The sequence below is a fragment of the Protobothrops mucrosquamatus genome, unplaced genomic scaffold (assembly GCF_001527695.2).
Source record: "Protobothrops mucrosquamatus isolate PMUCROS unplaced genomic scaffold, P.Mucros_1.0 scaffold94, whole genome shotgun sequence".
In the NCBI taxonomy this organism is placed as follows: domain Eukaryota; kingdom Metazoa; phylum Chordata; class Lepidosauria; order Squamata; family Viperidae; genus Protobothrops; species Protobothrops mucrosquamatus.
In genome coordinates this window covers 165,334-192,788 of record NW_015386469.1, presented here as the reverse complement: position 1 = coordinate 192,788, position 27,455 = coordinate 165,334, and the positions used below count along the sequence as shown (strand labels likewise).

General features: G+C 36.6%; 1 protein-coding gene across 1 annotated transcript; it reads right to left on the bottom strand.

Moving 5' to 3' along the window:
* Nucleotides 1–270: 270 nt before the first annotated feature.
* LOC107284472 (synaptotagmin-2-like) lies at nt 271–17,717 on the bottom strand. Its single transcript, XM_015812536.1, has 8 exons — nt 17,513–17,717; nt 16,301–16,461; nt 9,538–9,660; nt 8,470–8,637; nt 6,207–6,374; nt 5,379–5,496; nt 2,448–2,581; nt 271–477 (listed from the first exon to the last, which is right to left on the bottom strand). The coding sequence occupies exons 1-8, from the start codon at nt 17,715–17,717 to the stop codon at nt 271–273; spliced, it is 1,284 nt and encodes a 427-aa protein (XP_015668022.1).
* Nucleotides 17,718–27,455: the final 9,738 nt, after the last annotated feature.

The following is a 27,455-nucleotide window of genomic DNA, read 5'->3' as shown; positions in this document are numbered from 1 at the left end:
TGCTGTACACTTGAAGAGAAAATACACAGAGAGATGGTGGAACATGCAGCAAACCAACTACTTGGAAGAATGAGAAAAGAAGGAACCACCATGATTTTAAACCACTTCCTCCTGGATACTCTTGAGTTCATCCGGATTCCCTTGCAGCCATCAAAGAAAGAGTGTTGCAGCTTAGAAAAGAGAACAAAAATTAAATGTTGCCTAACTGAGGTATTGATAGCTCTGGATCACTTTGAATGTTCATTAGGTGATGTTGGAAAATGGAGCTGCCTATTTGTTTTTTCCAAGAGCTGCATCCACCTCTTCTTCAGGTTTCAAGGAGTGCCACTGGGCAATGGGGCGGCGAGGGTTGGCCAGCATGTCAGACCAGTGCCTGAGCTCTGTGCCTGAAGCATTGTTGCCAACAAAGACTTTTCCAATAGCTTCATTCTTTCCCAACTTGTCATAATCCAGAACAGTAATTACAACTTGCACTTTCTGGAGAGAAGCAAGAAAACAGAGATGGTTAGTAAGCCAAATTAACAAAATAACAGAATAACAGAGTTGGAAGGGACCTTGGAAGCCTTCTAGTCCAGGTCCTTGCTCAAGCAGGAGTTCCTATACCATTTCAGACAAATGATTGTCTAATCTCTTTAAAAATCTCCAGTGATGGAGCACTTGCAACTTCTGGAGGCAAGCCATTCCACTGATTAATTGTTCTGTCAGGAAATTTCTCCTTATTTCTAGGTTGCTTCTCTCCTTGATTAGTTTCCATCCATTGCTTCTTATCCTTATTGCTTCAGGAGCTTTGGAGAATAGGTAGACCCCCTGTTCTTTGTGATAGCCCTTTAGATATTGGAACATTGCTATCTTATTACCCCTTGTCCATTCTTTTCATTCATACCCAATTCCTGCAACTGTTCTTCGTATGTTTTACCTTCAGTTCCTTAATCATCTTTGTTGTTCTTCTCTGCACTCTTTCTACAGTCTCAACATCTTTTTTATATTGTAGTGACCAAAACTGGATGCAATATTCTAAGTATGGCCTTACCAAGGCATTATAGAGTGGTATTAATACTTCATGTGATCTTGATTCTATCCCTTTATTAATGCAGCCCAGGAGTGCTTTGGCTTTTTTGGCAGCTGCAGCACACTGCTGGCTAGTAAGATCTATGATATAATTCATGGGCAAAGAGGAGAGGATCTTGAAAATATAATCTAGTATTTTCTCAGTTGTGGCTGATACTAGAAAACATGTATTTGTTCATCCAAACTTTTACATGAATTGATGCTGCTTTATTCCTGGTTGCTGTTGTCATTCTGGTTTTAATATTTTAATCTGTTGGTTTAATGTTATCATTCTAGTCACTTGCTCTAATTTTATTATTTTAATCTTATTTTGTTCCCCACACTATGACTATATTAAAAAGTGAATAATACATGTTATAGCTCATTTACTAAATTAATAAAATTAAATATTTAGAGTATTAAGAAAACCTCCAATGAGAACATTTACGTAGAAAGAATTCTTCATGTAATTATCATTTCTGGCTGAAGCTAGGCCAATGTTTCTCCAAAGAGAAAAGAAATATTATTTTCATGATAAAGCTAGGTTCCTCTACATGCTGATTTTCAGAGTACAGATTTAAATCCAAGAGGAACATGAGACACATTATGTGTGTGTGTGTTTGGCAATGGCTTTAATAGCTAGCCAACTAATCACTTGCTTGCCTGCCTACCTCTCCTTTATAAAAACTTAAACCTCCCCAATCTGAATCCTTTGTATGTGGTAAGACTATTAATTCTCCAAATTCCCAACCAGCATGATCACAGACTTGGACATAACCAAGTGGAAAACACTAAAGTTTTAAAACAGAATTGCAATATACAATTTCCTTTCCTTGGCCCCAGTATAAAGTTAGTAGCGACTTCAGAAATATATATAAATTAAACTTAAATCTTTACAATATTTCTATCCTATTGAGCTCCACAAAAGATCTGTCTGATACAACAGTTAGAATAGTGTATAAGGATCAGTGGTTTCATATTCAACCCCCTCCTCCTCTGCTGAAAAGTTCCCTGTACAATCTTATTCCAAGTAAACTTTTATTAAAGGGGCATAAAGGAAGGAGAAGGAATAAAGAGAAAGGGAATCAAGAACTGCTACAAACACACACCCTCTAGATATGTCAGATTTCAGCTATCACCATCTCCATCCAGCATGGCCAACTGTCTGGATGATGTCATGGCCATGATGATAAGTTACTTAAGATATCGGGGATGCACCATTTGAACTCATTTCCCTTCCAAGGTTCAACCATCATTGATGGAGAACTGCCTGTGTCAAATTATGGATCTGCCCCTTGTGCTTTATGAAGCAGTCAGAGACAATGGAGAAATATGCCAACCCAAAGTTTTCTGGGAACTGCCTGCATCATCCCACACCCTCAAATGAGAAACATGGGAACCTGTATCTGCTCAAAGGGAATCTCAAAGCTGAAAGATTCATTGAAATAGGGGTTCAGGGTCTTCTTTTTGACTGTAGTCTTCTTCTTCTTAAGCCTTTTGCCATTCTGCAGCAGATGAATTTTCACATAGGGATCTGAAACATAGGAATATACAATTAAAACTAGATAAATACATAGACAAGCCACTCAAAGATATAGACAAAACCTCAAGCACAGGCTATCCGGAGAGTAGATGTCATATACAAAGTGAACGAAAGGACAATTTCCTTTTCCCCAAGTATTTGAACCAGAGGTCACTCTATGAAGCTGAATCCTTCAAGAATCAGAATAGAGAAAAGAATGTTTTAATGGAATATGTTAGTGGACTTTGGAATTTGCTACCACAAGATATAGTGCTGGCTGCCAGCTTGGTTGATTTCAAAAAGGGTTGGACCAGTTCATGGAAGTCATGGGTATTCATGGCTGTTAACCTTGATGGCAGAATGACTGGATATGAAGTCTTCTGCTGGGACACTTGTTGTGTAGTTGGTTTGTTATTGTGAGAATAGGCTGCTGGAGTAGATGGACCAGAGTTTTGATCCAGGAGGGCGCTGCTTCTGTTCTTATGTTTTCTGCAAGATTCTGAAGTAATGATGATGATATATTTTTCCATCAAGCTTCAGTACATTTACACTATACAACTTGTTCTCTAGATCTCCAGGGAAGCCCTATTTATTTATTTAGCCTATTTACAGATGTTACTTTGTTTGGGTAATGAAATGTCTGCAAGAAAACAATCAAGTGAGTGGAGTTTTGCCCTATCTTTCCCCGTTTCCTTATTTTTTAAGTCTTTGCTTTAATCCAGGATAGTGTTTTATTTCTTTCCTACTTTGTTAGAATTTTGCTTTACTTCTTTTTAAAACAATCTTTCTGCTTAAAAATATTTTCCTTTTATCTTTCTTTGCATGAATACTGGAAAGCAGAAAAGAAATAATGTAAACTTTGTTAACATGATTTTTAAGTCATAGAAGACAAAAGGTTCCATTGTTCCTTAAACCTTCCAAACCCATGATTGCAAGATTCTCTAAGAATTCAGATAGTGAGTCACCAGACCACACACAAAGTTAGTTTAAATATGTTTTTATTTTATTTATTTATTCAAGTTTGTGATAAGAAAAAATGTCAAATAACAGTTGTTAGGATTCAATATAAAGCAGCACTCTTCCTTATGTTATTGTTTAAAAAATAAATGTAGAAAAACAGTCCATTTTCCTTACAGGTCCAAAATGGATTTCAGTGGTAAGAGATGTGGTTCATAAAAAGACTATAGAGAACAGGGTATTCAAGGACTGTCCATTGTAGGGACAGAGGTTTTTTAATCACCATTCAATAGATTCAGGGGAAAAAAAACCTTAGGTTTGTTCTGACATTCAGAACCAGACTTTGTGTACTTAGTTGCCAAACATCTGAAATCAGCTTTTCCTGCATATTCTATAATTTTAAACTATAGTTTTGGTGAGAGTTACTTCTACTAGATTATGAGAGTTCTGCCTTGGTAGTAAAATAGTATCTTTGCATGTTCAAAAAGGAGAAAGTGATCTTACAACTCCATCTTTCATTCCTGAAATAGGAATGAGGACTAGGACAAGAGCTCATATCTGACAGTCTTTAACAAGAAGCAGTTTTCCAATACTTGAAAGACTGTCAATAAGGAAGAGGGTGTGGATAATGTTCAAGAGTAGAACAAGAACCATAATAGCTATTAAGAGGAATGGAACAACTTGTCCCTGGCGTTGTGGGCAATCCAGCACTGAATGTTCACAAGCAAACATTGAACAACTATTTGTCTGACATGGTATAAAGATTCTTGCTCCAGTGGAGGCATTGGACCAGAAGACCCATGAATCTATGAGTAAAATGCTTCCATTAAAAAATATTCAGAAGTTGCAGCAGGTGCAAAATGCTGCACTTTTGACTGGTATTTTATGCTTTTTATTTTAAGTATTTTAGATGGTATCTTATGATGCCTATACAGAAACCTCTATACTGATTGCCAATTGCTTACCAAGCATGGTTTAATATATTTGTTTTTATTTTAAAGTCTTCAATGATTTAAAGTTTGACTTTTTAAAAGACTACCTCCTCGCTATGAAACTTGATGGTTAAGATCTGCAGGAAGATTCTTCTTCAAATGTCTTGCTATCTGAGGCCCATCTTTGTGGCATACTAATTTGTTGCATTTGCAGGCTATCAAATGTACATTTTGGGAGAATCATATTTGTTCTGTGCTCTCTCAGCTTTTAAAACATCTGGCCAGAATGATTTTAAAAGTAGATAATATGTGTAGCTAAGGGTTGGCATATTACATTGTTGGTGTTCTCCAAACTTGGTTTTTGGCTTCCAGATATTTCATTAACATATTAGTTAATTTTACTACTGTAAGAGTTTTGGAGAAATGAAGTTTATTGATTGGCAGAGATTGTATATCCTTCTGTCTTGCCTGTTCTGAATGTGCTTGGATTCTTTCTCTTGTTGAGAAAATTACAATAAGAAACTGGAGGTGTAATTTAAAATACAGATGGGCAAGAAGCTCCAGTGGTGTTGCTACTTTCACATTCAGCCTTTTGCCCACGTTCATTCTGTACCTTGGAATCTAGCTGCTATTCATGAAAATTCTCTGGCAAGCACGTATGCTGATGCCTGTTTTCATATCAAAAAATTAAAGAAGCTTTGTACTCAAAGATTTTGCAAAAGAAAGTAAGCATATTAACCAGGCTACAAAAATACATCGGCAAACACTAGATGGCAAATAGTATTTGAGGTTTCTGTATCTCTGCTACTCTCTAATGGTCTTTTTGACTAGAGAATGCCTGAAGGAGAACTATTTGTACTGACAGATATCTGAATAGCTCAGAGGTGTCATCTAGTGGGTATTTGTTGATTTTCACTTACCAGAAAGACCTCCAACATCCATCTTTTTCAAATTCTTGGCCTCCAGTATGCAGACAGTCAATTTCCCAGCAGTGGGTACATATCGTAATGAGATACAGATGTCTCCCAGTTTCTCTGGCTGTTGAGGGAAATTGGGAAAACAATGAACTCAAAGCTCCTACTGTGTCTTATAAATTATCTGTGCCTGCGATAGAAAGAAATATAACTATCTTATTTGTAATGTGTTATTTTTGGGCAGTTTTTACGGTAAGTGTGGGAGACCAGCAGTCTACTGTTGATTCTGTTACTCTTCCTTTGGCTGGAAAAGTGAACCTCCCTGTGCCAGGTACATAGGATACAACCAGATTACTTAGTTTCCCAGAAGTGCTCTACAAACAGATGCCTTTTTAGATTACCTTATCATCATATTGACTGGGGCTAATGGGAGCTGTACCACAAAACTTATTATATAAAATTGTTAGTTTTAGAGGACAACCTCCCCTACAAAGTAGATAGCTATACATGTAATACATTTTAAATCCAAAGCCTTCTTCTACAAACAAAGCAATAAGCCAGAACTGGGTTTTCTGGATGGGCCCATCACTTCCCTAACAGCTTAACAGCGGAGCGATAAGATGCAGACTGGTTAGAGATCATGCATGGTTTAACTACCCAAGCATGGGGACTTCTGGCTAGCAGGGACTTTTGCTTCTAAGTTTGGTTATCTGTAACTCTTCTCCCAAGACCACAAGACTTTCACAAACTTTACCACCTTTAGGTTCTTTGCAGAAAATGTTAAATCCACATTTCACAACTGAAGCGCAAACAGCAAGTGGAAAAAACACTTACTTCCTCTTTTTCTGCACTCTCTAGATCCCTCCATTCTTCAATGGGTTGTCCTAAGTCCACAGTATTCATGGGTACCTTGACTTCCCCAATGATATCATGCTTAGAAAATCGGTCAAAGTCATAGATGGCCATCACCAAAGTCTTCCCACCAAGCTCTTGGTATGGAATCTGTTACAACAAAGTCAAGGAACTTTTTCAGTAATATAGCATTTCTAGCATTTGAAAGGAAACAGTGATGAACCTTTTAGAAAGATCTTGTCTAGCCATAACCTACCTTGGGAGCAAAAAACCTGGATCTCCACTAGATGACAACAAATAAATAGAGAAGAGACTCTGTTCATCTAATCTAGTGATATAGGCTGCCTAATTTCATGAAATTTGATTAATGCCCTTGCAAAAGAGGAAGAAAACAATGAAAGCAAAGTACAAATGCTTAGAAGATTACAAAAAGATCCAGTGTTTCTAAATTGACATTCACATTCTGATTCTAGGATCAAAAATGGTCAGCCACGTTTGTACCAAGAAAAGAACAACTTTTCAAAAACTAGAAGCAAGTGGCTTTGGTTCACTTGCTTTAATTTCAAGTATATTCACTATTATGAAATAATGGTAGACTAAAGTACTTATTCATTAGTTTTAGGGTGGAAGCTCCCCTTTAGAGTACCATTCAATTTTTAAGATTCAAGAGTATCACATTACCTTTCAAGATAAACTGATAAAGTGTTTTCTTTAAACTACTCTTTAAAGGGGCACTTTAAGCCATGTCCCTGCATCTAAAAGCCTTACAAAAATGATCAGACCTTTTTGTGTAGAAAGAATGGTTGTTCTCCTTTGGCTTGACTTGATGCTTATTTTGCCTCAAGTTATTTCTTATTTTGCTATTGATTTTAATTTGCTGTTTTAAATAATATATTGTCTTCAAAATATTTTGAATTTTAAAGGAGGAAAGCATTATGATTAAAATCTGATTACTAATTACAAATAAAAATAATTAAAGTAAATTGAGTAAACATGAGAATCAGCTTAATAAAATGGACTAAAAATTTGCAATACAAGGAGAAAAATGCACAAACTACTTAATATCTGGATTTTTAAAATTCCATTTATTCTCCGAGTAATAAAAAAGACTCGTAGCTGTTAATGAATGGTCTAAAGACCATTCATATTAAATAGTGGAAAAAATGGATCTGCCCACTTTCTATTTAGCTGAAAGTCATACTAACATAATATTGCTTATAGTCTCACATGCTTAGAGGAGTGTATGAAACTTCAAAAGGAGTGTTTATGTCAATGAAGGTTCAGACACAATTCAAAACTGTTTGATGAAGTAATAGAGGCATCCTTGCTTCTAAGGCAAAGTGAAGCTTCTGGGCACTAGGAGGTAGGTAGGCAGGCAGGCAGGCAGTTCTTCTAGCCACGATGTCTTGGAGAATTTCCTAGCTAGCATGTCTCACTCCCATCACTAACTAGAGAAGAGTAGTATTTTTCAAAGGTAAAGGCTGAAGAGCTTTCAGTATTAGCCTTGACAAGTATTATGTCCGTCTTTATATTATGTCCATATTCCAAAACATTACCCTACAGAATTTAGAGGCCACCTGAACTGCTTTGTCAAGACAAACTGGTAGCATTTTTTCTTGAGTGAAGCAAATGAGATTTCTTCTTCAAAATGAACTGCGTAAAATGCATGAAACTAAATTTTTTAGATAACTAATCACAGCACTATCACATGCATTGGCATACAATAATGCATAAAACAAAACTTTTTAGAGAATTTAATTACAGTGCTACTAACATGTATATTGGCATACAGCATATAATTGACAGCATAATGCATAAAACTAAACTTTTTAGAGAATTTAATCACAGTGCTACTAACGTCTATTTCCTAAGACATAATTGCTAGAGTCACGAATTGTTTAGTCAGCTTTTTCAGTATCCTGGCAGTGTTGAGCCCTGCTAGCCATTTTAATTCTTGCTATTAAATTTTCAATCAACCTTCTTACTCTTTTTCTCCATTAAGTTTCAGTACTCTTTCTCATTTATTGGTAGGCTATTATAGAAATACTGTTCTATTGTTTAATATGGTTTCAAGTATTAGTTTTGCTACCTTAAGCTTTAGAATTTCAGGACCAGTCTTCCCCTTTTGAGTTCCATTTGGGGTGAGGCTGGGTATTGATCACTGATGTATACAAATTATTTTGAAGGCAAAATAACTAGGCCAACATACTAACCAAGCAAAGAATATCCAGGTTAGAAATCTTACCTTAAAGACAAAAGTCTCATTATATGTTGGATTGAGGGTCTTCTTTTGTACTTTGGTCTCAAACTTCTTCTTTTTGTCTGGAAGTATGAAGACTTTGACATAAGGATCAGACGTACCTCCAATGTCCAATGCCGGAAGTTCAGCTGCTTGGAGGATTCCAACTGTGAGCTGTTGGGAAAGAAATTTTAAAAAAAGGTTTGAAATAGCATGTTCCAATCAAAGTGGGAAACTAGCTGATTTAGTCCTTCTGTACATCTCATTTATATTACTATCTGGATCCTAATCCTCTTTTCTGTTATTTGGGGGAAGGGGATGGAGCTGTTAATGCTAAATTGAACTTCATTTAAAGAAATGCATATGATTAATGATTAGGACAAATGGAAAATTTATTCTAATATCTCATGATTTGTGCAAATTGCAGTTTAGAAATATTCCGGTAAGCCATTCACCTGCTCTATCAAGAATTCCTAGGAATTTGCCTTCTAGATAGAGAAATGTCAGCAGGTATCTCTTTCATGATATTATGGTCACAGCACTATCAAAAGTACATATACTCAGTCCTTAAAAAGAAAGAAATGGAATTTGAAATAGAATAAAAACAATAAATTAAAAATCGTGGCAATCTGATGCTTATATTCAGCACTGAGCTATTGTTTACCTGCTAAGATAACAAGATGTAGAACCTTAGTACCTTTTATGTATGATGAATATTTGTCACAGGTAACTGCATAAAAGTTGTCAGCACACCCTAGGAGTTTACCTAATAAGGAACTCTAAAAACAGACTTCCAGTACTCAGCTTCCAGTACTCAGAGAAAGCAATTAATGCTTCAAATCAATATCTCTGCGCACTACTCTTCTCTGGGTCTCCATACTCCTTCCCGCCATCAGGCTGATTCCTGCATTATTAGTGCTATTTTCAAGCTGGTCTAGAGCTACTCAAGGCCTGGCAGCAATTCCAAGTCTATTTTCTTAAGAATTTTAAAACTTCAGTCCTCATTATCACTCCCAGTGGAGGAGGTTGGAATGAAATTTCTCTTATTTACATTTATTAATGTGTATACGTTACCTGGTTAGCCTGAAAATCATAATCTAGGGAGAACTGCAGCTTGCCCAGATTCTCTGGCTCCTTTTCCTCTTCCTCTTCTCCCTCCTCATCGCCATCTCCATCATCATCATCATCCTGTTTGTTCTAGAAAAGAAACAGGAACACGTGATTCCATAAAGAGTGACTATGCATGAAGGCGCACACACACACGTACACGATACCTTATGTTAGTATAGAAACTCAGATTTACCATAGCAATAGGAGCATGGATTTCCAGGCCAAATGAAAAGTGGAGGGGGAACTGAGTTTCTTCATAACTTTAATTTAGAAAACTAACATGCAACTTTTTTATTCCTCTCATACACATTTCAAATGCACAGAGAATCTATTTCTTCTTTGTTGACAGATTTAGTGAATACTTGAATACTTCAATGGTTTTTTTTAAAGGCAAACATTATCTTACATATAATTGACTCCTAAATTCTTATCTAATCAGCAATTGTGAATTCTACATTTTTTTCAGGGAAAGCGCTGCAGCAGTGGTATTAGTGTAATTCTGCTTTCTCCTGTCTAGCAGCTACTAAATATTTTAGTGGGCAATTTCCTGGGTTCCTCAGCCAACATGGTCAAATGTATCCATATCCTGGAAGAAGCCAGGCTTGTGTAACAGCTATTGTATGTTAGCAAATGACCACCAATGTCTAATGAGAAATCTATGAGAAATGGAGTAGCCAAGGCAGACAAAGCAGTTTACATATACACTGCCCATAAAAAAATTCATTGAAGGGATTGCCAAATAAATGGAAATCTTAAATAACCCCAATGATTTCTTTCTTAATTTTTAAAAAGATTCAAACACTTATACATGCATATGCATGCGGGTTATTCAAAGCACACATTCATTATTCTTTCTCATACTTCTAAATTACATGTTATTAAGGTTGGTTAAATAAATACTAATCTCTATTCTCAATATGGTAGTGTTTCCAGAATGTTTCACAAGCATGTACAGGCCAATAATGCTGGATAACTCTTTCAATATTTTACTTGTCATACCTAGACCTTCATAGTGTCACTGAGAAGCCTTTTTGATGCTTCTTCCATGAACTTAACTCAGGCAGAGCTTCAGCTTTGATGAGATATACAGATAACCAAATAAAAGATTTTATCTATTTCAGTTAGTGCACCTTGTATTTGGATTGGACCTCATTCTGATTAGCTAATTATATTTTTTTTAGCTAGAAATTAAAGATTTTTTTAAAAAAAATCTTTCTCAGTTAAAGTATAACGTTAAGTTTAACTATATAATTTATACAAAGTCTAAGTATGGAATGTGGGCCCACTGTTGACTAATTCCCATAAACTCTCTTCCCTTGTCCCTTTTGTGCCTCAAAGGGAGTTGACATTTGAATTGGACCTACCGTGTGTTGACATCCAGGTTAGTCAGAAAAGATGGAGACAGAACAACACAGAAGGATGATCAAGAGAGCACAGAGAAGGAAGAGAAGGGCATTATAGACACAAAAACTTTACAAATTATCAGCACCACACAGTACTCCTGAGAAACTGCAGATTCCACACCTTTCAAGGCGCACTATAAAAAGGATGGGTACCCCAGATAGAATAAGTTCTATCTAATATTCTAATATTTTCTAATTTCCTAAAGAAACTGGATGAAAACAGAGATCTCACTTCCCTTGCAATACTGTATCCCTGTAAAAGCAAGTGTAAGGCCCTCAACAAGGAGCATGATATAAATACATAAGTAGGTCTCCATTATGCTTTTGCTTCAAAACTGAAGTGCCCTGTTTTGGGGAGATCATTTTCAAAAAGTTTATTTATCAAGGTATGTTGTTTTGGCTTAAGGCACATCATTATTTTTTGCATTCAGTTTCATTTAATCCAATCAGAGAAACAAAAGATAGTGTTTTATATCAGCCAATTTCATCTTCCATGTTTAATGGTAAATAGCGCCATAAAAGAAAACGGAAGGTATTAGTAGACCTGTGTTTCTCTGGAAGCCAAAAAAAAAAAAAAAAAGGCACAGAAATACATAAGGGAAGAGAGGGAAAGAGACAGAGAAAACACAACCAATTAGTTTCTCAAGGATGACCTATCCTGTGACTAGAAAGGCCCTTTACGAAGAACAAGAATGAAAAATAAAGTTGCAAAGAAAAAACACACAGTTTTTGCAAGGATCTATCCAAGTGAGGTTCTAGACTTGCAGAGGTTAGAGAGAAGAAAAGCTCTCTTGCTATCTTCTGCTATTGGCAGTCTTCCTTGATAAAAATTGGGGCAAAATAGTCACAGCAAAGGAAAGTGTTTGTTCTCCTTACAGTTTGTCACAACTTCCATTTGTGAATCTTGAACTGTTCTTACTATGACTGGAGGGCCTAAATGAAAATGTGTTGTGAAATTTAATTGCCTTTTAGTAGTCGTCCTTACCATAGTTCCTGTTTACTTAAAAAATAATGTCTTGAGGGTTGTAAATCTCAATCCCTGATGCATCTAGATATCCCACACTAATAACCACAACAATTTTCTATCTGAAATCTTGGATGTTGAAATCAATGTTTGCTCAGATATGAATAACAGAGTGATAAGAAGAACTGGAAATTCTAATTTAATAGAATCTGAGTATTATTTCATAAACTGTAGATTGCATAAATGTTGACTGTTTTAATTTGGAACATGCTCATTTCATAGAGATAGAGGTCATGGACATAATAAAAGCCTTCAGTTCTTTGGCTTTTAAAGGGAAAAAATGTAAACAAAACAACCAGATGGTTTCTGTTCTTAGGAAGCTGGGTTAAATCCAATTCAGCCATGTGTTGTCTTCTGTTTGACAGCTTGCCAGGGTCTCGGGCATTGTAAATACCAGAAGTCAAAACTGGGTCCACAACATGTAAAGAATCCAGTCCATCACTAATCCTTATGCCTTTTATGCGATATGAATTCATTAGTAATTAGAGATGTGATTCATAACACTAACTTTTCATACATCTTCTGGGGCCTTCTGCAATTCTTCAGGGAATTTACGAGTACCTATTCTTGTATGCCTGTAAAAACATACATCCACAATATGATTAGGCCAGAGAAAAGGATTCAGGTTATAGGGATCTGCAAATATCTGAAAACTGTCATGTAGAAAATGGAGCAACTTGCTCTTTATTGCTGTAAAGGGCAGGACTAAAAATAGCAGTTGGAAATAGTACAGGAAATATTTTTCAACATAAGAAAATGGCCTTGCAAATGGTAGACTCTGCCAAGGAAGTTGCAGCTATATTTTATACTGCAGATAAGTATTGAGCAGCAGGCTTGATTAGATGATCTCCAATATATTTTCAAGTCTGTGATCCTAAATCAGGAATGACTAATAAATGGCTTCCTGCTTTCATCAACCCTAAGCCCAATCTTAAATTACATGGTCAATACTGAATGGTGAGACAGGATGGGAATTACAGTCCTTCTGCAGTTGTATATCTCTTTATTAAAATGAAGTTAGTATTTTATTGCATGGTTTGGTAAGAGAACTAATTCATGCCTCAACACTGAGAAAACCCTTTGTAGAGAGAAAATCCAGCTCAAAACTGGCTACAACAGCTAGATACAGCAGGGCAATTTAAATGATGAAAAAGACTGGAGTTCTGCATCCTTAAAGTATGTCATGCAAAATGTATTTATTTATTAAATTTATAAGCTGCCCATCTTGCAGTCAAACAACTCTGATTACTGCCTGATTAATATAGTTTGAGTGATGGACTACCAAATGTTTCTCCACATTATTAAAGTAAAGTATCCCTATATGAAAGAAGAAGCCATCACCATTCATAGCCTGATGTTTGTCAAGATTAATTGCTAATGTGATTTGCTGTTGAACTAGTCTGATTTATGCTTACAAAACAGATATTATAACTCTGAACAATAAAATAATGGAATTACTGAGATGGGATACTACATAAGAATTTTTTTATGAGTTTTATGGATGGTCCTTGACAAATTGCTTCCTGAGACCATCCTTGCATAAATCCTCGCGTGCTTTTTGTGAGTGATCATTTTCCATCTGTGTTATCTCAACAGACTAAAATGGAATCATAGTTCTAATGGGGAAAAGAGTGTTGGTCATAAATAAGACTAATAGAAAGGCCTATCAAACTCATCTTGGTGTTGGGGATACATTTATAACAATCTCCTCCATCTCTTTCCTTTATATGTAAATATTAGACAGATTCTATAGGCTATACTCCCCAAAACATACTGGTTAGATCAGTTAGACTTCAAACCACTGCAGCCTCCAATAGGAAGGGATAAAAAGGATACTTGCCTGAAACATGCCTGTTTCTATTTTCCTATTTTTACTTTGCTATGATTAGAAATCTGGAAGATATAGCCAAGCATTTATCCAGAAAATACATACCATCCACATAATACTGTGCTTGCATGAAATAAAATATTGAATAACTCTATTCGGGCATTCTTAAATCTGAAGCATTCTCAGGTAAGCATCCAAGATAAGCTCTGCTGCTGCCAGTGTCATACAAATATTAGTCTCCTACTTATATTGTACGTTGAGAAAAAATATGCCACAAAATACCTTTGCATTTTCAACTGTTTCTGCCACTGGCTTCATCATGAGCCAGGCAGGGTCTTTATTCACATCGATGCAAAGACCCACAGATTGCATGCACAACTATTTTTCTCTTCCAGCCAATCATGCTTAATAGGCAATTATCTACAAAAATGTGGAGAGTTCTGGAATTCTGAATGCCTGAATATAGCTAATGATGTGCCTAATTATGCTGTCCTTTTCTTTGGTCCCTTTGAGTCAATGTTTACTCTTGGAGACTGCCTGGACAAGTCCCTGCACTTTTCTTGGCAAGAATTTCAGAAGTGGTTTGTCATTACCTAAGGCTGAGAGAAAGTGACCGGTCCAAGATCACCCAGCTAGCTGTGCCTAAGGTGGGATAGTTTCTAGCCTGGTGCCTTAACCATTACACCAAACTGGCATCTCTAATTATATTGTTTGTAACCATCTCAATTTCAGCAGAAAGAAAGCTGAGACTATCTTGTCTTTATGAGAACACTGTCTCCCAGATTTCTGTAGTGTAGCTTTTCCCACATGGCTCTTTGAGAAGTGTTGAATTGTGGGAATTCCCAGTCACTCTCTAATAAAAATATCCTCTTGACAGCGCCACATTTTCCACAGAGTCACTATTCAGTAGCCAGAATGTTGATGCTTTTCTTGATATGGATACTCTGACTCTCCTTATTAAAGATTGTTGCCAAATGAAAACCTATTTTAGAAAAGTTTGTGTTGGTACATCTTTTTTTTTTTGGCCTACATTGTTGCTGACTTGATTCCTTAGGATATCAGACTAGAGTTGGCCAACTTTCCCACCTCAACTTTGCCTGAAATGTTAAGGGGCTCATGGGTAGTTGAGGAACCAAAACACGAACAGGCTGAAAGCTAAATTGTTGTGAATAGCCTCAAGATCACAGTGCTTGATACTGAAAGCACAAAAGGATCTACTTCAAATACTACTGTATTTAATCTATATCAGGGATGTCAAACTCGCAATGTCACGTGACATGTCACGACGTATAGTGACTTTTTTTCCCATTGCTGGCAATGGGGTGGGCGCGGTTTCGCCATGATGCATCCGGCCCACGGTCTGGCAGTTTGACACCCCTATATTCTATATTTCCTCTAATAGCTGGAGACACTGAATATTGCATTCCTAGGTTACATAGAAGTTATTTTTGTATAGCAGGAACTGAGTTCTTTATTATGCTTTCTCACATGCTAAGAAGTGTAATGTTTTCACAAATTCTGAGGCAAAAGAAAAAAACAAAGTTATTTCCCTAGAAAAACCCTTGGTTAATTTAAAAAAAATTAAAATATATGCAAAAGAAGTAGATTAAAAAAAACACCATTGCTTCCAAAATTTATAAATTGGTTAGTTGTAAAAATGTTTGAAAAATATGTGTACTTTATATTAATTCTGTGTTACGTTTAGACTTGTATACCACTTACTGTATTTTTGGAATTCAGATAATTAATACACTTTATAAATTTATAAATAAATAATACATAAAGAAATGTTTGATATATACAATGGAGAACTGTAGGTTTCTGACAATAAATATTTTAAAATATTTATTACAAATGGAATTAGAAGCCCCTGGTTTCTAAGGAAGAAAATGTATCCTTATTTTTGCCTTTATAGGAGAAACTGACTGCCAAAATAATAACAACATAAAATTTTTGTGCTAAAATAAAATAATAAAGTAAAATTAAATGCAATTGCAATACTGTAGTAAACCCATACTAAAATTAAACTATAATACTGTAGTAAAGTAAGATTATAGGACAATAAAATAAAGTGACTTTTGTGGTATCAAATACAGAAAAAAAGCAACTGTTTTATGAAAAAAATGCTCAGAAAAAAAGAGGGAGCAAAGGTCAGAATATGTATTTTGTCACCTGAAACAATGCCTATCATTCTCATTTTCTGAATTCTTCAACCTGAAATAATATCCTGATCTTCTACCTGTTCTGATTTTTTTTAAAGAGTAATCATTGATTACTAAAACTACAATAGATAAACTTTTCTATCTCTTCTGTTCTAATTTATTTCTGGTTTGGTATATTTTCTAAGGCAGAGCAATCTTTATGGCCACTCTAGGCAAGCCCACCAGAAATATGAGTGCCTGTCCCCCCCCCCCCCATATCTTAAATAACTGCAGTTTCCCAACTGGTCTTCATCCAATGATATATTTTCACCTGGCCTTTCATATCTTTCATGTTCATAGCATTTTTCATCCCCTTTTTGTCCTTCTTGTTCTTCTTCTTCTTGCAACAGCATTTCTTGCAGATGCAAAAGCAGCAGGTCAGCAGCAACAATCCAGCAACGACAGCAATGGCAATCAGGGCCCATGGCGGCACTGTGAAATTAAATGCAGAACATGGGGAAAGGGGTAGCAGGAAGTGCTAGAGGTTTACATTATATGCACAGCCAGCAAATGTCATTTCTAAGGCTGTGCACATCCTTTTAAGGAAAAGTTTGCAGTCTTTGTGCAGACCCAAGCCATTTCTGCCCATGGCTGTGACTTCAAATGCGGGGAGAGGTGGCAGAGGAAGATTCTGAAGCAACTCCTCTGAGACTTCCAGAGGATGAAGCTGCCTCAACTACCTGGGACAGGCTCTTTGCAGATTGCTTCTCCTCATGTTTTGCAGTGCCTAACTTATTTTTTTAATGGTATTTTTTTTATATTTTCCAATTCAGGGTCACTTACACAACTTAGATCAAAACATTAAAAGCAACTATTGAAAACACATTTAAAGAAGCAAAGACACAATACAATAGCCAAGTAAATTGGGGTCATTATTTAAGTACAGAATCAATCTCTGCTAAAATGTACATCATCACTGCTGCATGGACTGAGGTTGGGAAGGGATATAAATTAGGTAATTCTGAACACTCAGAACATTTCTGAATGTCGCCCCTCAAATGGCAGATCCTTTGGATAATCTATTTCCAATGCAGAACTTTTTCTCAATGTAGAACATTTCTTCCCTTCTTTGGTTTTCTATAAACAGAGTCATCACTTCAGGTGACTTGTTAAATATTAAGTCAATATGTTTGCAACAAATTACTCTACATTACCTCACCTTAAAATTACCATTAGATTAACATAGCCTTTCTAATAAGTCCTTTCTCATTTTTTTTCTGTCTCTTTTCACTAAAATGAAAAAAAAAGTATTTCAGGCCATCTTCTACTTTTCTCAAGAAAGATCCTTAAGTAGTTTGGTCTCTTTAATCCAATAAATAATTATATTTCTTGCAACTGATAATAAAAGGGGAAGAAGGGGAAGTGGGCATCTAACTTTTGCATTATACACATATGCAAAATATTAGAAAAGGCAAGGGTAGAATAATTAGACCCAGAACTATATTGATACCAGATACATCCAAAATAAGATCATGTTACTTACAAGGTATTCTATTTATTTCATTCATAAACTTTTCTTTAAATTTTGCAAAAGTGTCCTCCGTACTCTCCACTGGGCCTGAGATCTGCGTTGCATTTTCCTGGGAGACTGCTGGTGCCACTGTAGCGGTAGGAGGTATTGGACCACCTGTAGTAACTGCTATTATGGGTTCAGGTTTGGGGTTTTTTTTGAAAAGGTTCCAAGTCATCTTGACTGCTTTTTAGGTACTCTGAAAATCACAGAGACATTACAAAGTCAGCCCAGACTTTTCCTAGAATGTTTCCTAGTATTGACAGTAACATGCATAATATACAAGGTTTAATATTTTGCTTTTCAAAGTAATTTACATACCTAATGTAAGTTTATTTATATTTATATTGGCACTGGTATCTCGGAAGATCTTATAAAGGATTGTTTCTCCTTTAGATAAAAAGTGGAATGACAAGGAAGACCACATATGACCTTTGCATTGCCCAATTCTCCTATCAGAAATGCCTACCACTGAGGAAAATGATGAAAAACTACATATTTGTGGCAAATGTATGTGTACTTCTAGAATTATCAGTTCATTTGAAGGAAAATTTAGAATCAGGTGTTTCAATCAAGGATGATAATCAGATGCAAGTATGGGAAGTCCTGCCTTATTTAAAGAACAGAATTCTGTGTATTTACTGTACTGTATTTACTGTACTCCTCATGGATTACTGCCTTGTCATGGCGAAGGGACTTGTGCAACTCAATGAAGCTATGAGCTATGCCGTGCAGGGCCACCCAAGATGGACAGGTCATAACAGAGAGTTCTGACAAAATGTGATCCACTGGAGAAGGAAATGGCAACCCACTCCAGTATCTTTGCCATGAAAACCCNCAAAAGGCAAAAAGATATGACGCTGGAAGATGAGCCCCTCAGGTCGGAAGGTGTCCAATATGCTACTGGGGAAGAGCAGAGGGCTAGTACTAGTAGTGCCAGAAAGAGTGAAGCGACTGGGCCAAAGCCGAAAGGACGCTCAGCTGTGGATGCATCTGGTGATGAAAGGAAAGTCCGATGCTGTAAAGATCTTTTCTCCGTAGGAACCTGGAATGTAAGATCCATGAATCAAAGCAAGCTAGATATGGTCAAACAAGAGATGACAAGACTGAACATCGACATCTTAGGAATCAGCGAACTAAAATGGACAGGAATAGGTGAATTTAATTCAGAAGACCATCAGGTATACTACTGCGGGCAAGAATCTCTCAGAAGAAATGGAGTAGCCTTCATAATCAATAAAAGAGTAGGAAAAGCAATACTGGGATACAATCCCCCAAATGACAGAATGATCTCAGTGCAAATCCAAGGCAAACCATTCAATATCACAGTAGTCCAAGTCTATGCCCCAACCACTGGTGCTGAAGAGGATGAAATTGACCGGTTCTATGAAGCCCTACAGCATCTTATAGAATCAACACCAAAAAATGATGTCCTTATCATCATGGGGGATTGGAATGCTAAAGTAGGAAGCCAAAAGATAACCGGAATAACAGGCAAGTTTAGCCTTGGAGTACAAAATGAAGCAGGGCACAGGCTGATAGAAGTTTATCAAGAGAATATGATGGTCATAGCAAACACTCTTTTCCAACAACCCAAGAGATGGCTCTACACATGGACATCACCAGATGGTCAACACAGAAATCAGATTGACCATGTGCTCTGTAGCCAAAGATGGAGAAGCTCTATACAGTCAATAAAAACAAGACCAGGAGCTGGTCAGCTGGTCATGGCTCAGATCATGAGTTTCTCGTTGCAAAATTTAGGCTTAAATTGAAGAAAGTAGGGAAAATCACTAGGCCACTCAGGTATGAACTAAATCATATCCCTGATGAATATACAGTAGAGGTGACAAATAGATTTAAGGAATTAGATCTGATAGATAGAATGCCTGAAGAACTATGGACAGAGATTCGCAACATTGTACAAGAGGTAGCAACTAAAACCATCCCAAAGAAAAAGAAATGCAAGAAAGCAAAATGGCTCTCTGAGGAAGCTTTGCAAATAGCTGAGGAAAGAAGGGAAGCAAAAGGCAAGGGAGATTTCTGAAAACCTCCAAAAAAAATATTGGTTATGCTCACCAGACTGGAAAAAATAGAAAATTATATCCAAGGAGTTTAGATTCCGTAAGTCCAATGTCTGGCAGATCATGAACAAAGGGAAGCAATTCAGCATCATTACTACCCCCCCTTAGGGTATTATTACCACTCCTTAGTTGGAGTGGTTGACCAATTAAAATAATATCAATTACAAAGTGTGTAATATTCCAAGGGATCTCAAATAACTTCAGGACAACATCTAAGGAACTAAGGCATTGGCAACAGTTTTCATGAGACCACCATCACGAGAACATTGAACTGTAAGGAGAAAACAACTACTCTTTAAAAAAAAACATTACTACCTGTCTACAGTTTGTGAAATATGTAGCTTTGGATCATTTTCCTCAATAAATCAATGTACAAATATGTTTTTTATTCATTTGCCACTTGAGTTCTTTTTATTTAATTTTAGGACTACTGAAAAACAATCTTGTTTTGTTTTTCTGTAGATATACTGAAAATCCAAAAGGAATTGCCAACTTTTAAGCACCACTGTATATGACTGTAGTAGAATTGTGCCATATGGATTTGGAACATATGAAGTGGAAGGTAGGAACAAAGGGTGCTTAAATGGCATGAGATTCTCTTCAGCCAAAGCTTACAACCTGCAAGCAGTTCTCCTGTGACAATACCTTCTGGATACAAAATTCAAAAATGATATCATACTTATCATAGATGACTAGAATGCTAAAGTTGGAAGGAAAATAGCATCTGGAATAATGAGAAAATGAAGGCTTGATATAGAAAATTAAGTAGGTGACATAGTCCTGCCAGGATAATTTGATATTAGTAGCAGTATCTTTTTCCAACAACCTAAACAACAAGTGTAATACATGGACACTGCCATGGAAACAATACCAAAATCAAATTGATTGTAAATAGTTTTCAAGTAAAATTGGACTTCTACTCTGTCAACAAAAGCAAGACCTGGTGCTAATTGCAGCTTAGATCATGATTTCTTGCAAAAAAATTCCAATCTAAGAAAAACAAATAATATCACAAAGCTAACAGTCTCCACATTATTTCATGCAAGTATGCAGTGAATTAAAGACAGATTTGATAAATAGGAAAAAAACAACCCTATACAACACATGTCTGGTTGGGTCACTCTAGAGATATTTTCTTACCTAAATAGAGAAACAGAATGACCACAGGCAGGCAAAAAAGCAGTGCAAGTGTGAATTACTTCCAACTTCCTATTGGCTTCCCCATTGAGTTTCCTTTGGGAAGCTGGCAGGGAGCATCAGAATCTTTTATCAGAAGAGCCTTTCAGCCTTTCAGAGATCATTGTTTTGGCTTTTATGCATGGGGTACATACAACTGGACAGCACAGAAAAGTCATCTCTCTCTCTCTACCACATATAAGTTAAGACCAGAGTGAAGGAAAATTTAAAGTGGACTATAAAGTGAAAAATGAGAAACTCACCACTATCAAGGTCCAGTGTCTCCATATCTGAAACTGGTTTTCATTACTCTAAGGCAGTGGTCCCCAACCCTTTGGGCACCAGGGACCAGTTCAATGGAGAGTTTTTACTGCAAGCCAGAGGGGGCGTTGTTTTGCATGCCGTCTGCATCCCATTGATGGGGCTTCATTTGTTTGCAAAGACCGGTTTCTGGCATGCCACAGACCGGGGCTGGTCCATGGACTGGGGGTTGGGAACTGCTGTTCTAAGGGATGCACATACTCATGTATACACAATTATTTTATAAGAACTAGATTTCATCTTGCTGCTCTTTGGTAGGTTTCAAAATGTCAACAATACCTCAATCACAAATCCACCCTTTTTCAAAACATGGCTTTCCATTCATTCACATAGGAGGGTTCCTACATATTTATGATACCAAATAAGAAATAACAAATGCCTCTTTTCTTGTTTTGCCCTTTTGCATCTCTAAGTGATTAATTTCAGAGTTAACTGGACAACAAAACTGGGCAACAAAAACAGATCATGCCAGACAAAACTTATTGCATTCTTTGACCAAGTGACAAAATTAGTGGACCAGAGGAATGCTGTGGATATAATTTATTTGGACTTCAGTAAGGCATTTGATAAAGTAGATCACAACCTACTACTTGATAAGATAGGGGTTAGACAGCATCACCACCAGATGGATTCGTAGCTGGCTAACTGGCTGTACTCAGCATGTGGTCCTCAATGGAACTGCATCAACATGGAGGGAAGTGTGTAGTGGGGTGCCCCAGGCTCTGTTCTGGGCCCAATGCTCTTCAACATCTTCATCAATTATTTGGATGAGGGGATAGATGGGGAACTCATCAAATTTGCAGGAATAGCTGGCAGTAATAGCTAACACTCCAGAAGATAGGCTTAAAATACAGGAGGATCTTGACAGACTTGAACATTGGGCGCTATCAAATAAAATGAAATTCAATGGTGAAAAAAGTAAGGTTCTACATTTAGGCAAGAAAAACCAAATGCACAAGTATAGTATAGGTGGTACCTTGCTCAATAGTAGGAAGTGTGAGAGGGATCTCAGAGTCCTAGTGGACAATCACTTAAATATGAGCTAGCAGTGTGCTGCAGCTGCCAAAAAAGCCAACACAGTGCTAGGCTGCATTAACAGAGGGATAGAATCAAGATCACGTGAAGTGTTAATACCACTTTACAATGCCTTGGTAAGGCCACACTTGGAATACTGCATCCAGTTTTGGTCACCACAATGTAAAAAAGATGTTGAGACTCTAGAAAGAGTACAGAGAAGAGAAACAAAGATGATTAGGGGACTGGAGGCTAAAACATATAAGGAACGGTTGCTGGAATTGGGTATGTCTGGTTTAATGAAGAGAAGGATGAAGGGTGACATATCTCAGGGGTAGCCACAAAGAAGAAGGAGTCAATATCTCAGGAGTTGCCACAAAGAAGAAGGAGTCAAGCTATTCTCCAAAGCATCTGAAAGCAAGACAAGAAGCAATGGATAGAAACTAACCAAAGAGAGAAGCAATCTAGAACTAAGGAGAAATTTCCTGACAGTTAGAACAATTAATCAGTGGATCAACCTGCCTCCAGAATCTGTGAATGCTCCAACATTGGATGTTTTTAAGAAGAGACTGGACAGCCATTTGTCTGAAATGGTATAGGGTTTCATGCCTGAGCAGGGGGCTGAAGTAGATGACCTCCAAGGTCCCTTCCAACTTTNCTTCTTCTTCTTCTTCTTCTTCTTCTTCTTCTTCTTCTTCTTCTTCTTCTTCTTCTTCTTCTTCTTCTTCTTCTTCTTCTTCTTCTTCTTCTTCTTCTTCTTCTTCTTCTTCTTCTTCTTCTTCTTCTTCTTCTTCTTCTTCTTCTTCATCATCATCATCATCATCATCATCATCATCATCATCATCATCATCATCAAATAATGTCCCACAAGTTATGTATATAATCATTTGCTTCCTTTTGTAATCATTTAACAAAGAAAAGGTCAAGAGAATGAGTGCACATAGTTGGAAAAGTGGAAGGCAAATGCCAACCTGGCAGTGGAATGGCTAATGAATCCATCAGTTCCTGCTTCTTTCCCATTGTCACTTCATTTCAAATGTCTGTTGGGGGGAGAGGCAGCTATTTAACAAGCAGGATGGTTCTTAGGTCTATAAAAAAAATGTAAGGGAAGCAACTGAGTCGTTATCCATCAACTGCTGTATACTGATCAAAACAAACATTGTCTAAGAGAGATTACTCACAGCTTGTAGACTCAGGTAGAAGATGCAGTATCCATAAGCTGAGTGCTATTTTGTGTACTTGAATTACATCGCTGGAGAATAAAGGCAGAGTACAAAAAGTTCAAGGCCAAACTCTGTATGGGTGCAATGTTAAACTAAATTTTGTGATATAGGCATGCTGTCAAAATGTAATCTATCAATTCAATACTTTTTTCTTGTGTTTTCTACTGACACAACTATTCCCATTCCTACTGCAAGACAAGGCAAAATAGGAAACAAAACAATACAGAAACTGCAGAGTAGAAAGAATTGGATGCTGTTCTAAAATTACTGTCTTCAGGGGAACACATTGAATTGTTTTAGTTTCTAGAAAAACAAAATCTCAAGTTACATTTCTTCATGCATCTGAAAATGCAAATAATGAGAAAAAATATATAGAGAAACTGTACAAATGCTCCAAATATAACCTTCAGGTTGCTGAAAAAAATGCAAAATATCTAGAAAGAATATACGTATGCAAAATATTTTCATGGTGTTGCAGAATTTTCCCTATCTTTTTAACGCCCCTCCCCCATCCTTGAATATGTAATTGCTATCCTAGCATCAATATTGCATGAGATGATAAAGAATCAGCTATTTTCAGAAATTAGGTTGTGTAATGGAATGAGTAGATGACCTTGGAGAATAAGGGGAAGAGATGCTGCCTAGGAAACTATTAGACAAGAGAGGCTGGAGCCCCCAAGTGGCCTAATGGTCAGTAACAGAATCTAGCACAGTGTTTCTCAACCTTGACAATTTTAAGGCATGTGGACTTCAACTCCCAGAATTCCACAGCCAGCATTGTTGGCTGTGGAATTCTGGGAGTTGAAGTCCACATGCCTTAAAATTGTCAAGGTTGAGAAACACTGATTTCTAGCAAATCTGAAAGCACAAACTTTCCACTGTCACTTTTAACTGCTTCACGCATTAGGGCAAAGCTTTCCCACATTTCTTTTTCTTAGTGTTAAGCTGCTGGGTGTTCCTGTCTCTCTTGTTTGAGAGATTGGGACCATAATGTTCTGCTGTTTTCCCAGTCACAGGTCTCCATGGTGATATTTGTCCTCAAGGTTCAGTCGCTTTTAAACATTATTTGAAAAACAAAGATCTATATGGCATGACCGGGTGATGGGTTTGCCTAATAAGCTAACTTTGCCCATAACATATGGAGCATCTGGTGCAAATAAAGATTCTATTTCATGTTATGTACTACCCAAGAAGAACCGTTTTCTTTTCCCGGGACTTCTCTTTACTCAGGAACCTCTGGTAATGCTCTCAAAATAGCCAAGAAAAATAATAAGTCAAATCTTGTCTCTGTAAAAGCCATGGTGGACTCTTTCAGCAAGAACTGTTCTTGACTATGACAATTTTTCTTGCATAACACACATTATATCAGTTGTTAAACTTATTGGTCTACATATAATTTCTTGTATTCTCCACAAAGCCTTTTAAAACTCATTTTGCATATGTTCCAGTCCTTAGAAACATAGACTTTAAAGTCACACTTTGGTTTTAATATCATAACAACTTGCTCTTCATTCACCTCCTTCCTTTCTAAAATTGATTCACTCTGTGGAACATTTGGATTGGTTTTAATTATCAACTGATTATGGAGTCTCAATATGTATAGAAAGTATATAGTTCTGCTTTAATTGGTCCATTTTGACTGTAATTTTTCCCCTAATCACTGAGAAAACAGAATAAAAACTGTAACAAAGATCTTTAGATCCTTTCAACCACTTTCCCTGGCTAGAATTAGCAGGAAGTCCAAATTCCTGCAAATAGTCACTAACATTTGACTTCAACATGGCAAAAATGTAGGACATTCCAGACTCAAGTGCTGAATTTGTTGAGAATTAGAAGGAGAAATGAAGTCAGGATGCATGACAAATACATTCCATCAGCACTGAAAAGAACTTTCTGATATTCGTTGCAGATTAAAAAGAGAAATATTAATAATCCAGGATGAAAATGGAATCCATTGTTCAAATATTGCCAAGACATTGAATTTTTTTCCACCAGCAGTTCAAAATAACTTTATTTTTGAAAAAGTGAGAAAAAGTGAATGGGAATGTATACAATATGTACTTTTTATAACTGCAAAGTTGTGCCATTGTTTTTTGCTCAAGCTGCTGGAGGTTGCCAGAAACCATTTCACCTTCCTCCAAATAACAGACATTTTTAATCATAATCATCTTTTAACCATTTAATTCAAACCAATATCATTAAATTGATATAAGCAGGCCGATTCTGCCTAAATCCCACAATGTAGCTGTCAAACCACTGCAAAAATTGCAGCCCTGTTTCATATTAAATATGCTCATATGGGAAAATTACAAAATATGCAGGAAATATTTATGAATCAAATTTATATGGCTGCTAGTCTCATATAAAGTGACTCTGGGTGGTGTACAAATACTTATGAAATGCACAGGAAATAATCATATTAGCATTTTTAAAAAGTCATTTTATTTTATCTTTTATTTTGGAAGCACCCACATTTTTGGACCAAATGATATTCTTGGCTTGAAAAATATGGATGCCCCTATTTTAATTGGTCCAATTAATGTGTAAAGTCTATGGAGTGTGTCCCTGCCCAATTATTCTAGATCCCCCTCTTTTCTAAGCAATAGCATGTTCCAGGACTATGCTTGTCAGAGTTTCACTTCTGAGGAGCAAAAGGGGAAGCAGGGATTCACTTTTGAGAGTGCTGGTGGAAGTGGTAATGCCTAAAGACAAGCAATTCCAACATCCTTAGCCCAAAGCTCTCCTTTTTCTCTTGGCTGCATTTGCACATTCTACTAAATAAACCATTAATTTTATTTCTATAACATGTTTACTAACAGGACATGAATCCAACGCTGATGGTTAGTAAACTATGGGAAACGGTAAAGAAGAGATTTTAACAAACTTGGCTTAATGTATGTGAATGTGGCTCCCTAGCTCCCATAAATACACAGATATACATGTACATCGAAACCTTCATTTTTCCTCCATCTGTAAGACAAAAAGAAAAGACTTTGTAGAGAGCTCTGAATCACTCCCAGCTGTGTAGTGGTCTTCTTGGATCACTGGGACTGGGGAGGTTTAGGTTCAAATCCCCACTCAATCAAAGAGATTGTTTTGCCCTATTGCTTTCACTCAGCTTAATGCACTTCACAGAATGGCCACTGCAGAGATAAAATGAAACATGACACCATATATGCCATCTTGGATTCTGTAGACAAAAAGTAAAATGTACATATAAAAACAGTGAAAAATATTCATTGCTATGGAGAAATATCCATTCCCCTTTATTAAATTACTGAGCAGTAATCTACTGTAACAAAACAAAAATGTCTCGCCAGTCCTAACCCAACATCTTACCACTACACCTCAGTTTAAGAAAACACACCCAGATCTTTAAGGCAGGATAAGACCTTTAAGAGAATTAACTCATAACTGGAAGGCATTTGAGTCAAGTGTCCTCAAAATTCATTGTAGTCTCAGTGTTATTCTTATCCTGATCATGAATCTGTTGTGATTTATTGGGGTGAAAGGCAACAATTACTAGTAGTCTGCACAGGAAATAATAGCACATGGATATAAACCACATACTTATGAAACCAATTTCTTTTTCATAATCACCATGCATCCCTGAAATACAGTTTGAAAGAGAACCAAAAGAAAGAAACCATGTTATTTTATTTTTGAATGAATCAAGTGTCAGTGCAATTAGCAACTCATAACATTAGTGGCAGGATAGATATTACTGAAAATGAAATACTGAGTGAAATGAAAGGAGTATATAGAAAGGTACACAGCTCTCGGCAAAGAAAAAGCAAATTATGTTTGACATGATCATTCCCTTCATTTCCAACAAGATATTCTTGAGTACTATATCGCAAAAGTTCACAGCTGAAAATGAAATTCAAGTTGACACAGACATCAGTACATGGGGATAAAGCCAGATGCTTAATTAGCGATTACACTACCACAGCATTGCCAAGTCATCACAATACTAATCTTGTACATGAATGTACAGTTAGAGGACAATTCTTCTTGTGTGAAGATTTGGTTGTAATAATTTTATGAATAGAACTGTACACAAACATTACTGATTTCACAATCTCATTCCAAAAACAA

Bases quoted from the DNA above. Each gene is read 5' to 3' on its own strand.
- LOC107284472 (XM_015812536.1), bottom strand. From the start codon at position 17,717: ATGACTTGGAACCTTTTCAAAAAAAACCCCAAACCTGAACCCATAATA. The intron at 16,462-17,512 runs GTAAGTAACATG...TTAATTTCACAG, and splicing joins TGAAATAAATAGAATACCTT to TGCCGCCATGGGCCCTGATT. The intron at 478-2,447 runs GTTCCCATGTTT...GCTTCTCTCCAG, and splicing joins TTCCCTTTGAGCAGATACAG to AAAGTGCAAGTTGTAATTAC.